General features: G+C 51.7%; 1 protein-coding gene across 1 annotated transcript in view; it reads right to left on the bottom strand.

Annotated features, from left to right (window-relative positions):
• The window catches only part of ATAD3A (ATPase family AAA domain containing 3A), a 30,435-nt gene extending 17,831 nt beyond the window's left edge, over positions 1-12,604 (bottom strand). The window contains exons 1-10 of the mRNA XM_054175814.1: positions 12,327-12,604; positions 11,422-11,498; positions 10,701-10,802; positions 9,130-9,189; positions 8,340-8,409; positions 7,602-7,767; positions 6,295-6,364; positions 2,225-2,380; positions 1,423-1,479; positions 430-555 (exon numbers count right to left, since the gene is read on the bottom strand). Of these exons, the coding sequence (XP_054031789.1) occupies positions 430-555; positions 1,423-1,479; positions 2,225-2,380; positions 6,295-6,364; positions 7,602-7,767; positions 8,340-8,409; positions 9,130-9,189; positions 10,701-10,802; positions 11,422-11,498; positions 12,327-12,552 (1,110 nt within the window). The 5' untranslated portion in view covers positions 12,553-12,604. The remainder of the gene's footprint in view (positions 1-429; positions 556-1,422; positions 1,480-2,224; positions 2,381-6,294; positions 6,365-7,601; positions 7,768-8,339; positions 8,410-9,129; positions 9,190-10,700; positions 10,803-11,421; positions 11,499-12,326) is intronic.
• Between the last annotated feature and the right edge of the window lie 406 nt (positions 12,605-13,010).

Genomic DNA, 13,010 nt, shown 5'->3' with positions numbered 1-13,010 from the left:
GAGGAGCTTCTTCACTGTGAGACTCACAGAGCACTGGAGCAGGCTGCCCAGAGAGGCTGTGTCTCAAGTCACAATGCCAAGTGCCTTTTCCAGGTGGAAGGGTTCCCCTGCCTATCCTGAGCACTGGAATCCAAGTGACTGCCCTGACTTCAGAGTTTCACAGAATACAGAATCAACCAGGTTGGAAGAGACCTTTGAGATCATCAAGTCCAACCTATCACCCAACACCAGCTCATCAACTAAACCATGGCACTAAGAGCCTCATCCAAGCAGCCTGGATGCCTTTTCCTCCCTTCCCAGCAGAGACAGGAGGCTGATGTTCATGCAACACAACAGCAACAGGTGTCAGGCTAGGGAGGGTGCTTGGAGCCTGAAGTTTTCCAAGCAGCCCAGGACCTGCAGGTTGGCAGGATCCTGGCAGGGTCTTACCTTGGCAAAGAGTGTCTTCCCAGTGCCAGGGGGGCCATACATGAGAATATTCCTGTAGAGGCTTTTGTTCTTTTTTGTGTTCCTTGTTGCTATGGCAATGTCTCTCACACGTGCCTCTAGCTGTGGCTGCAAGGAAAGGGTTAAAGGTAAGGAGCAGAAAGCACCAAGAGACCTGCACCATACATCAGCACCAGTAAGCAGCACTCCTCAGGTCTTAAGCTTTATCTTCAGCTGCTAAGTACTTCAGGGTCATTTTCACTTCTGTGCCAGGAGTTAGTTACTCCAAGTTCTGTCCACTGGGCTACAACTCATGGCTAAGAGAAAGCAGGAGGGGAGGCAGCAGTGCAGTAACTGCTGGAGGAAGTGGTAACACCTGAGTATTTCCCTTCCTCTCAGATGCCCTGGGAGGGATATGTCAAATCTCAACCAACTCTGCAGTACTGCTCCTCCCATGGAAGCCATAAACATTCATGTTCTTATTTATTATGGCACTTGCAGAGATACTGGGGGAATTCCTGCAGGAACATTTTTCTCTCAGCAACTTCACAGAGCATTTAATATGTGCCTGACACCCAGGAATCCAATTCAGAAGCAAATGCACAGAAGCAGCCCTAATTAGCAAGTTGAGCAGCATTCCAAGATGGGCAAATGAGACACTTGCTTGGGTTTTTTTTTGGCCTTCAAGCAGATCTAGGTTCAGTAATCCTGCACAGATGAGATGAGGCAAGTGGAGCTCTGTGAATTAACATGCTGACTACAGAGAAAATCTGCAGCAGGGAAAGAACTGAACCAAGATTTCCAGCTGCTCTGCACAGAGGAATAAAGGTCAGCACCGAGCACAGGAGACTGTTTATGGTCTCAGGGCCCCAAGGGTGCTCTGCCTCCAGAAATCCTGGAATTGCAGCTTTTGAAGTGTGAGGAAACAGCCTTCTTGTTTTAGATTCCAAAGTCACCTCTCCTTCACAGAGCAAGGCAGCAAAGCAGAGTACTCACACTGAGAACCACTCCTTCAAGGGCATCCTGAGCCCTGCTGGTGAGACGTTTCCCAACCTGGGGAGGACAAATTCAGTTACTGACATGTAGACAACCACCACAGCTTGGCCTGCTCACCTGGGCACTAGGGCCACATGGACTGACAGGGAGCTCAGCCCACCTGTGCTGGCTCTGATAGTACTTTATTCACAGACCCACTGACAGGTCCCTGCCTGGCATGAAGAGCTGTAAAAGGAATTTTGCATCCCCATGATGTGACCAGCAGGTCGAAGGAGGTTCTTGTCCTCCTCTACTCTGCCCTAGTGAGGTCACAGCTGGAGTATTGTGTCCAGTTCTGAGTTCCCAGTTCAGAGAGGAGCATACCAGAGAGGGTAGAGGATGCAAAGATGGGGCTGGGAGCATCTCTGTGAGAAGGAAAGGCTGAGAGCCCTGGGGCTGTTTAGCCTAGAGAAGATCAACCTGAGAGGAGATCTTTGCAATGCTCAGCAAGAGCTAAAGGGTAGGGGACAAGAGAATGGGGCTGGGTTCTTTCCCCAGCACAAACTGGAACCCAGCAGGTTCCATCTCAACACAAGGGAAAACTACTTTGGTGTGAGGGTGCAGGAACCCTGGAGCAGGCTGCCCAGAGAGGTTGTGGAGTCTCCTCCAGAGAGCTTCCAACCCCAGCTGGCCATTGTGACCCTGGGCAAGCCGCTGTGGGTGCCCCTCCTTTTAGCAGGGGGGGGTTGGACTGGGTGAGCCCCAACCACCAGCATGCTGGGATTCATGGCTGAGTGCAACATGAAAACAAAGCTCAAGTTACCTTGATAGGATGCTTCAGTGCCTCCAGCACCGTAATGCGTGAGGTTTCTCTCACCAGGGAGGGTTTGCCCAAGCGTGCCTCTATGTAGCGTCCTGCTACTGCTGTGGCATTTTTGGCAGAGTAAACACCCACTGCCAGCAGGGTCAGGCCTGCCACCTGCAAAGGAAAGGGTGAAAAGATCAGGAGAAACAGCAACACAACACTTGGCAAGACAGGATGGCTTCGTGCCATGGGTTAGTTGATTAGATGGTGCTGGGTGATAGGTTGGACTTGATGATCTCAAAGGTCTTCTCCAACCTGGCTTCTTTTCCTATTCTATTCTATTCTATTCCATCACTGTTGTTTGTAGCATGCCCTGTAGTGAGCAACTGAGATTCAAGATAAATACTGAGCCACAGGGGTTTGGCTTTGGCAAGATGTTTTATCCCTGTTCAGACAGCCAAGGTCTCACTCCCACCCAGAAGGATGCTCTTGCACCTTGCACAAGGGATGCATCCAGTCAGGTGCCCAGAAGTCTCAAGCATAAGCCCTGTGAGGAGAGGCTGAGGGAGCTGGGGTTGCTTAGCCTGAAGAGGAGGCTCAGGGGAGACCTTCTTGCTCTCTACAACTCCCTGAAGGGAGGTTGGAGCCAGGTGGGGGTTGGTCTCTTCTCCCAGGCAACCAGCACCAGAACAAGAGGCCACAGTCTCAAGCTGTGCCAGGGGAGGTTCAGGCTGGATGTTAGGAAGAAGTTCTTCATAGAAAGAGAGTTTGGCCATTGGGATGTGCTGCCCAGGGAGGTGGTGGAGTCCCCATCCCTGGAGGTGTTTAGGAAGAGTCTGGATGAGGCACTTGGTGCCATGGTTTAGTTGATGAGATGGTGTTGGGTGATAGGTTGGACTTGATGATCTCTTAAGCTCTTTTCCAACCTGGTTGATTCTATGATTCTAAGTCTGTACTCCCTGCTCAAGATGTGTGTGGCTTCTCAGGCTTTTAACTAAGAGCAGCTATTAAGACACAAAGCCATCAGAATCTGCCACAACTGGGGAGGGGGGAAGTAGCTTTAGCTTCCAGTGTTCTGTACAAAGGCACAGGGCTTGACATGGTTTAGGTTGTCTAAAGGTATTCTGTGCAGGCAGTGAAGAGTAAGCAGTGAACTGAGGCCTTGAGCAAGCTGGTCTAGTGGGAGGTGTCCCTGCCCATGGCACTGGATGATCTTCAAGGTTCCTTCCAACCCATTCTGTGTACCTGTGAATCAACCAGGTGCTGTCTGCCAGCTCACCACACAAGCAAACATATGCTGAATTAAAGGTGCTAAGAGCAGCATCTGTATTGTGGCTGCCACCAAGGCAGCAAGGAACAAAAAGCTCCAGCCAGGCTACACCTGCCAAAGGGCAAGAGCTGTGCAAGACTCAACCCAACAGGGGAAATGGTAGTCAAAAGAAGCTTCAAAACCCAAACCACCATCCCTGCACTGGAGAGAAACATGAGGCATACCCATCACTGTGCCAGTGAAGCAGAAAGACTCCAGACTCCTCTGCAGCTTACGGCTGCTGCTCTGTTCAGCAGCACTACATTGACTCATTAAACTGAGAGCCCTGCAGGCAGCTTCCCCCCCCCACCTCCCATAGCTGGCTGTCAGAAGAGCCAAGGAGCTGTGCTGACAATGCTGAAGACAAGCAGCAGGTTGCCAAGAATAACATTTCAGGCCAGGAGTTGAAAGCAAGGCTTTGCAGCAACGTTCAGCACGTGCAGGATCGTTCCCTCACTCCTCAGGGACTGACAGCACTGCTAACTGTGCTGCCACTGAAGGTGCACAAACAGCAGCTCCTAGTTCCACCTATTGGTACATTTGCATGGCAGCTGTTTCCCCTGAAAATTCAAGAGAGCAAGGGGCATCACTTTGGAACCGAGAGGTGTTTGGTAAGAGGCCAGCTCTCACACACACTTCTGACTGCAGGCAGCCAGCTGTGTCCAACTTACAGCTAGGTGCCAATAATTCATATCAGAGCAAGCCCAGAGAGAGAGGAAAAGAGCAAACTGCAGCAACTGCTTTTAAAAGCAAGCAGACATTCACTACAAGTCCAGAAGAAGGTCAAAAGCCTCAAGGACAACGAGGGTGATGTTGTTCAATAAACCGCGAGACGCCATCTGTTCAGTTTTGACTCTGCTGAACTGTGTGACATCAGCTTTGCTCTGGATGGCAACATGAAAGCCTCACAACTTGGAGATCTCCAAGCTGCAAAAAGACAATGAGATGAGTTCCACACCTGATTTACCTCAGCTTACAGGGAGTTCTAAACACAGGGCTCCAGCTTTATAGCAGCCCCCCTCTAAAAACCAAGGGCACCACGATGCCAAATGGCCTCCACCACCTGCTTTGAGCTGGACAAGGTTACAGCTTGAAGGATCAGACCCATCCAGGCAGAGGGGAGCAGTTCAGACTGCTGGACTTCACTGCTGTTGGTACCACAGAGCAATGCAGCTCTGAGACTGACAGCTATGGATCAAAACAGGAAAACGACTCCACACTCACACTGACAAAGGAAGCCAATTACTCTGCCAGCTCCACAAATCAGGCTGATTGCAGAGCCTCTCTCCTCAGCATCAAGAATCTAGCAAAGGAATGAATAAGCAGAGTGAATCCCACTAAAAATACCCAACCCTCAGCAGAGCCTTTGGGGCTCGGCTTGAATGGGAAGAGGCAGCAAAAGAGCAGCCCTCAGAGAAGGCAAGAAGTGGGGAAGATGCAGGGTTAATTTGGAGGAACCCTAAAATAACTAATTCTCACCTTAAAGCCATTCCTCAAAGCAACAGAAAAGAGGAGTTCCAGCTGTGCTCTCTCCTTTCCAAATATATCCTTCTCTCTCTTTCTTTTTTTTAAGCTAAATGTCCCAAATTCACAAGACAAGAGCTTGTCAGAAGCAACAAATGACCACAATAGAGGCAACTGCTATCTGGGTCAAGAGAATATGCAGCTATCATCTACAAAGGGCTCTGAATACTGCAGGCATTCCAGGGACAACCTGCAGCCCACAAAAGGATCCACTCAAAGCAGGTCTTGCTCTCCCCAGTACACTCGAAGTGCCTTTTGTATCAGGCTGTGTGGATGAAGCTGGAGGGTGGAGCAGATGCTGGTGACTGACTTAAAGGGGGGAAAAAAAAAGGTCCATTTTAACAAGGCCTGCTACTAAAAATAGAGTTTTCACTGTGAAGTTTGGTGGTAAGTAGCACACTGAGAAACAACTTTCTGGCCACTGCCACATTCTTTTGTCCTGTGGAAAAAAAATGTTCATCTTTTAATCAACTTCTTCAGCAGACCCAGAGAGGGGATTCTGCCCCTTTGCTCTGCTCTGGGGAGACCTCACCTGGAGTACTGGGTGCAGGTCTGGAGCCCTCAGCACAGGAATGACATGGACCTGATGGAGCAGGTCCAGAGCAGGGCCATGAAAATGATCAGGGGATTGGAGCAGCTCTGCTATGAGGACAGGGTGAGGGAGCTGGGGGTGTTCAGCCTGGTGAAGGCTCCAAGGAGATCTAATAGCAGCCTACCAGTACCTGAAGGGGGCCTATATGAAGGATGGAGAGAGACTGCTTGCAAAAGCCTGCAGGGACAGGACAAGAGGCAATGGCTTCAAAGTAGAGAAGAGCAGATTGAGATTGGATGTTAGGAACAAGCTGTTTACTATGAGGGTGGTGGAACACTGGAACAGGTTGCCCAGGGAGGTGGTTGAGGCTCCTTCCCTGGAGATACTCAAGGTGAGGCTCCATGAGGCCCTGGGCAACCTGATCTAATTGGGGATGTCCCTGCTGACTGCAGGGGGTTGGACTGAATGACCTTTGAAGGTCCCTTCCCACCCAGACCATTCAATGACTCCATGATCAATTGTTGATCAATGATTGATCAATTCAAGCCAGAAATTATCTATCCAGAGAAGACAACTTGGATGAAGATCTGAAATCTCAGCCTGCATGAGGGCTGCAGGGAGCAGCAAGCAGCAACTTCCCAGCATGGTTTACAGCTTACAAGCACAGCAGAGCAAGGAGTTAGTTCAACAGCCATTGACAGAGCTTCCATCTCACAACCTTACCGTGGCTGTGACTTTATCCCAGTCTGTCACAAAGGCTCGGAATCCTTCCCCAAAGAGCATCCCAGCTGTCCTGTGGGAAGCAAAAAGGAGAGGAAGGGATTGGAAAGGCTGAAGGCAAACAATTCCCAGCTTTCTACTCCGTAATGATCTTCTTCAGCACCAGTCACAGCTAACTGAGGGCTCACCTGGGAACTGAAACATGCCCAAGGATGGCAAACGCATCTAAAATCATCTGCTGTCTACATCTGATCTGGGGTGGGATCCAGAAAAGCATCTGGCATCAGGATGCAATCAATTCCTTGCATGCATTACTGCTGCTGAACTGCAAGAAAAGCCTCTTCATCCTTCAAAACCCAAGGGCCTCCAAGCAACAGATTACAAATCTTAATGCTCACCCCCCACTTGGAGGCAAGCCTTGGTGCCTTCATGGTGGCTGCTCAGAAACTGAAAGAACTCTGAAAGCTTTCAGAGGAACTCAGCCTCAGAGAGCAAGACTTGAAAAAAACAGTCTCTCAGGACAATGGTATCAAGTTCACAGCTCTGTGAACAGACAATCACAGAACACAACCATAGCATGCACCGGGTTGGAAGGGACCTCTAGAGGTCATCTACTCCAACTTCCTTGCAGTAAGCAGGCTCATCCCCAAGCAGAGCAAGTTGCTCAGAGCTCCACTAAATCTCATCTTGAGTATCTCCAGGGATGGGACCTCCACCAACTCCTTGGGCAACCCGCTCCAGTGTTCCACCACCCTCAGCGTAAAAGAGAAAAGGCAGCTCCAGGGAGACCCTAGAGCAGCCTGAAGGGGCTGAAGGTCCCTGAAGTACCTGAAGGGGACCTACAAGAAAGAAGGGGACCCACAAGAAAGCTGAGGAAGGACTTTTTACAAGGGCTTGTAGTGATAGGATGAGAGAGAATGGACTGAAACTTGAGCAGGGGAAATTGAGGCTGGAGGTTAGGAGTAAATTGTTTAGAGTGAGGGTGGTGAGACCCTGGAAAGGCTGCCCAGGGAGGCTGTGGATGCCCCCTCTCTGGAGGTGTTCAAGGCCAAGGTGGATGGAGCCTTGAGCAACCTGGGCTGGTGGGAGGTGTCCCTGCCCATGGCAGGGGGGTAGGAGCTGGAAGATCTTGAAGGTCCCTTCCAACCCAACCCATTCCATGACTCCACAAACTCCTTCCAAAGGCGCAGTGCCGCACGAGAAGGCAAAACAGAGGTTCCCTGACAGAATCAGAGCACGAGAGGGCTCCTCAGAGGAGAGGACAGCAGGAGAAGCCTGCCGAAGGAGGGCAGCCCGCGGCCTGCACGTACTTGAGGGACTCGAGCACGGTCTGGCGGTGCTCGGCGGCCTTCAGGCGGATCTGCTCCCGGATGATGTCTGCGTTCTCCCGCTCGGCCTTGGCGCGGGCCCTGGCCTCCGCCTCCACGCGCAGCATCTCGTTCTTGTGCCTCAGCTCCATCTCCCGCTCCACAGTGGCTTGAACAAACACAACAGAGACAAAGGGCAGCGCTCCGGGGTGGGTTCACCCCGGCAGGCAAGAGGCGCACTGGCTCCGAGAGCGGAAACTCATCTTGGAAGCAACTGGGAGCTCGGACACAGACTGCATCGGGTCGGAAGGGACCCTCAAAGGGCATCTTGTCCACACCCCCCTGCAGGCAGCAAGGATGCTTCCAATGAGAGCAGGCTGCCCAGGGACACATCAAGTCTAATGGGGCTTCAACCACATCCCTAGGCAACCTGTTCCAGTGTCTCACCACCCAAACTGTGAAGAGCTTCCTCCTGATGTTCAACCCCAATCTCCCCTGCTCCAGTTTCAAACCCTTGCCCCTCGTCCTATCACCACAGGCCCTTGTAAACAGTCCCTCCCCAGCCTTCCTTTAAGTCCCCTTCAGTTATTGAACTGTAGCTATAAGGTGTCTCCAGAGCCTTCTCTTCTCCAGGCTAGTGGGATGTACCCATCACTTGTCCATATGCCTTGAACACATACAGCATCATCAACCACCATGGACAAGCACACAGCGCTCCCATGCCCACTGTCACTAGCTTACCACGCCTCATGGCTTCCTGCTTCTGTACAGACTCTTCCTGCTTCCTCAGGTTCTCTTCATTAGCCTGTTGCTACAGACAGAGAGGACAGCAGAACATGTGTTACAGCTGCAAGGACTTGGTCAGGTAGATGTTTGTGTAAGCTTAAAGTACTCTAAACATTTCCAAGAAGATACAGAATTAACCAGGTTGGAAAAGACCTTCGAGATCAAGTCCAACCAATCACTCAACACCATCAAATCAACTAAACCATGGCACCAAGTGCCTCATCCAGTCTCCTCTTAAACACCTCCAGTGATGGTGATTCCACCACCTCCCTGGGCAGCACATCCCAATGGCCAATCTCTCTTTCTATGAAGAACTTCTTCCTAACATCCAGCCTGAACCTCCCCTGGCACAGCTTGAGACTGTGTCCTCTTGTTCTGGTGCTGGTTGCCTGGGAGAAGAGACCAACCCCCACCTGGCTACAGCCTCCCTTCAGGTAGTTGGAGAGAGCAAGGAGGTCTCCCCTGAGCTAGACACCCCCAGCTCCCTCAGCCTCTCCTCACAGGGCTGTGCTCCAGACCCCTCCCCAGCTTTGTTGCCCTTCTCTGGATGCATAGCGCTCAGTTTGAAGCACTCTTCCTCTCCCCACCTCCCAGACTCATACTCTCAATCCCATCCTCCTAGGCACATTGTCCTGATTCCTGACCTTTGATTTGCCTGGCCAGCAAGATGTGGAACAGCTTGAGATCACTACTTTGACTTAAGAAGGCCACAAAGGAAGCAGGGTTAAAGCAGGAAGCAACCTACCTGCTGCCGCATCTGCTCGTCGTAGCGCTGCCGTGCCAACTTGTCCTGGTATTGGGCTCGCTTCAAAGCAAGAAGAGAGTGTAAAAAACTGGCATTTAAGAGAAGCTAGTCCTGAGGGCAAGGAGTTTTGGAACATGCAAGTGCTAAAAAAAGCAACCCAAAGCAAAACAAAACACACACCACCCCAGACATAACCCAACAAACAATCTCGAGGTGGAATACGAACAGTGCAAAACATCCTCAGACAGCACCAAGCACTGCCCTAGGCCGAGAAACCTTTAGGGCCTGACTTTATTTTAAGGTACAACAGATATAAAAAACACAGAACAAGTGTTCCTTGGCCCAGAAGAGAACTTGCTCTACTAGGAAAAACAGGTTTGTTCATGTTCTAAAATGTATTACCTGGCCTGGTGATTGCAAACAATGGAGCTGCCTGCATTTTCTGCCTGTTTCTGATTGTCTTGATCTTCTCCCCCCTGCAACTGGCACAAACCCAATTCACCTACACTCAACTGAACCTGGTCTGAGGGCTCACATCCACCAGCAAGGAGAACTCCCCATACAAGGGATGATGATATTCTCTGTTCACAGACAGCAGAGCAGCTTGCGAATGATCTCCTCTTGGCACTTCAGAACTAACTTATGCCACGCTGGCTTTGACTTCAAATGTGACCCAGTGAGCTGCATGAGTTCAAGAGGTAACTCATGAGCAGAGCAGGTGACTGTGAAGTGTGCTTCCTGAGCCAGCCTTGATCAAAGTCCAAACTCCGATGGGTTAAAAAGCAACCTGTGCCAAAGGAGCAGCCCTGGCTGCCTTCCCAAGCCAGATAATCAATCAGACTCCACCAATCCCCTCATTTTCTGTGTAAAAAGCCACCAGATCTAAGCTAGCTTTTATGCCTGAGTGCAGCACCACTGCCACATCAGTGACTCATGCTGAAACACACCAGGAAGCACCAACGTTGCTCAGCCCCTGGTAACTCAGATTTGAATCACTCCTCCCCTCAAGGTATTTCCCCCCCCCCCCCACCTAGAAGATCAAACTGGGAAGAAATAGGGCTGAGGGCTACTTAAGACTAACATTTCAAGGACTTAGGAAGCATTTTACTGTCCAGGCTAAGTGACACACATGACAAGGCAGTGGTCCTCAACCTTTTCATGCCATGAGCTGCTGGAATTATCATAGAATCAATAAGGTTGGAAAAGACCTCAAAGATCATCAAGTCCAACCTGTCACCCAAGACCTCCTGACTGTTATAGCTCAGCACATTCAACAGCACTTCCCTGAAAGTTTCTTTAGGACAATTTCAAGGAGCACACAGTAAAAGCAGCTGCTACTGTCAGCTCCTTTGGGAAGTCAAGAATGTGGCAACAAAAGCTCAAGGTGACAAAGCCTCAGCATTACAAAACAAAAGTAGGGGATGGGGACTTGGTCTGTGAACTTCTCTGGCTGCCCATGATCCCCTTTCCCCCACCCCCAAAAAGAGGCAATGAATTGCAGTGTTGCCTTTTCCATCAAGGAGGACACAAATAAGGTCTCCAATCACTTGGCTCCCCTCTCATTGCCTTACTGCTTGGTGCTGTTTTGTTTCCTCACTGAGTGTTTTTCGCCTCTCTTCTGCTTGCACTCTGATCTGCTCGTTCTTCAGCTGCTCTATGGCAGCTTCATACTCCTACAGAGAGAAAAAAAACCATCACAAATGAGCTCAAATCTGTCATCCTGCAGAGACAAGCTTGTGATGATTCCAAGGACTCAGAGTGGCACCCTGCAAAGCTGATCAGTGACAGGAGGAAGTTAAAATGCGATCAGAAAAGAGGATTTAAAGAAATCTCACAATGAGACATTTCAGGATTCAATCCCTTCACTTAAAAGCCCCCCAGGCTAACAAACCAACACTCAAACCATTCCCAAATGCCTTTACAAAATCAACAGGAGCCTGTCCTCCCCTCAACTGTTTCACAGTTCCCTGCAGGAAACTTTTGGCAATGCCTAAGAATGGTGGTGATGTTCCAGGAGTCACAAACCCAGTTGAGATCTGCTGGCTGTAGCCAGTGCCCTAAAACATGTCCAACAACAGGCCAAACCAGCCTGTGCTTCACCTTCCAGAGCTGTTCCTCCTTTTTAAAAGCCAAACAACTCTTACATGGTGAAGCTGAAGAGCAACAAGAAAACTTAGCACCCTCTATAGCTTGCTAGAAAATGAGACTTTGAATTATGCCCACCACCCCCCCTCCAAAAGCTGGCAGCTGGCTGAGCTGAGCTGGCTGCACAAGTGAGGAGTTCCATTGTACCTTAAGTTTGGCTTGCTGCTCCAGCTGCAAGGTCTGCTCCTGCATCTGGGCAAGGCTGAGAGCATCTTTGGCATGGCCTGAAATGGACAGTGGGAAGAGGTTATCTACAGCACAAAGGTCACATCTGGAGTGCTGGGTCCAGCTCTGGGCTCTCCAGCTCAAGAGGGACACAGAACTATTGGAGAGAGTCCAACAGAGAGCTATGAAGATGCTGAGGGGCCTGGAGCATCCCTGTGAGGAGGAAAGACTGAGAGACCTGGGACTGTTTAACCTGGAAAGGAGATCTCAGTGCTCAGCACGTGCTAGGTGGAGGTCATGAGGATGGGGCTGGGCTCTTTTCAGTGGGGCCCAGCAACAGGACATGGGGCAACAAGCACAAACTAGAACCCAGGAGGTTCCATCTGAACATGAGGAAAACCCTCTTTGGTGTGAGAGTCCCTCAGCACCACATCTCTGCAGCTTTTAAACCCCTCCAGGGATGGGGATTCAAGCACCCCCAGTTCCAGGGTCTGAGATCCCTTTCAGTCAGGAAGTATCTTCTAATATCCAACCTAAACATCCTCTGGTGCAACCTGAGGCCCTTTCCTCTTGTCCTGTTGCTTCTTCCTTGGGAGATGAGACCAACCCTCACGTGGCTCCAGCCTCCTTTCAGGGAGTTGTGGAGAGCAAGGTCTCCACTCCTTTTCTCGACCACTTCCCTCTGCCGCTGCTCAACAGTCTTGCGCCCAGACCCTTCCTCAGCTTGGTTGCCCTTCTCAGGACCCCCTCCAGCACCTCAATGTCCTTCCTGCGGCGAGGGCCCCAAGCCGAACGCGGCACTCACTGCACGCTGCCGGCCTGCGGGCAGAGCGAGCAGCGGGGCCACCCCCTCCCGATCCCCATCCCGACCCCAGCCCCTCACGTACGGGACGCGTCCAGCTCCCTCGCCGCCTTGGCCGCCCGCTCCAGGCCCGTGGGGTCGAAGTTGCTCCATTTGTCCTTGGGCGGCTGACGCTCCCCAGTTCCGCTCCCCGCCGCTCCGCCGCCCGGGGCCGGTGGGAGGCTTAGTCCGGGCGGAGCGGGCGCTCCGGGCGCAGCGTCCCCGCCGCCCGCAGGGGCCGCGCCGCGGTTCAGCCCAAAGAGCCAGGACATGACGGGGCCGGCAGCACGCGCACGGCTGGGCGGCGCCCGCGGGACGCGCCGCTCCCCGCGCGCCTGCGCGAGGGGCAGCCACGGAGGCCTCCCATTGGACAGAGGCCCGGTCGCACTTCATACGTCACGGATGGGAGGCATCCTCCTCGGCCACGTGGTGCTGTGATTGACGGAGCGGCGCGGCAGGCGCGGCCAGGGGGTGGAACGCGATTGGTTGTGGAGCGGGCCGGTGGGCGTGAGCGAGGGGATGGGGATGGGGAGCGGGGAAGGTCAAACTAGGGCGGTTCGCGCTCCGCCCTAGCAACGGCAGAGCGGAGGAGTTGCTAACGGGAATGGGGAGGTGGGAAAAAATGAAATAAAATAGAATTAAACCTACGTTTCTACGTCATACAAAGGTTATTTCACTGGCAATCTGCTCCTCATCATACCGATTAGGGTGCGGCGAGCATGCGAACGTC

Source organism: Dryobates pubescens, chromosome 33, assembly GCF_014839835.1.
Source record: "Dryobates pubescens isolate bDryPub1 chromosome 33, bDryPub1.pri, whole genome shotgun sequence".
NCBI classification, from domain to species: domain Eukaryota; kingdom Metazoa; phylum Chordata; class Aves; order Piciformes; family Picidae; genus Dryobates; species Dryobates pubescens.
Note: the sequence above shows the minus strand (reverse complement) of the source record. Positions and strands in the feature narration are given on the sequence as shown.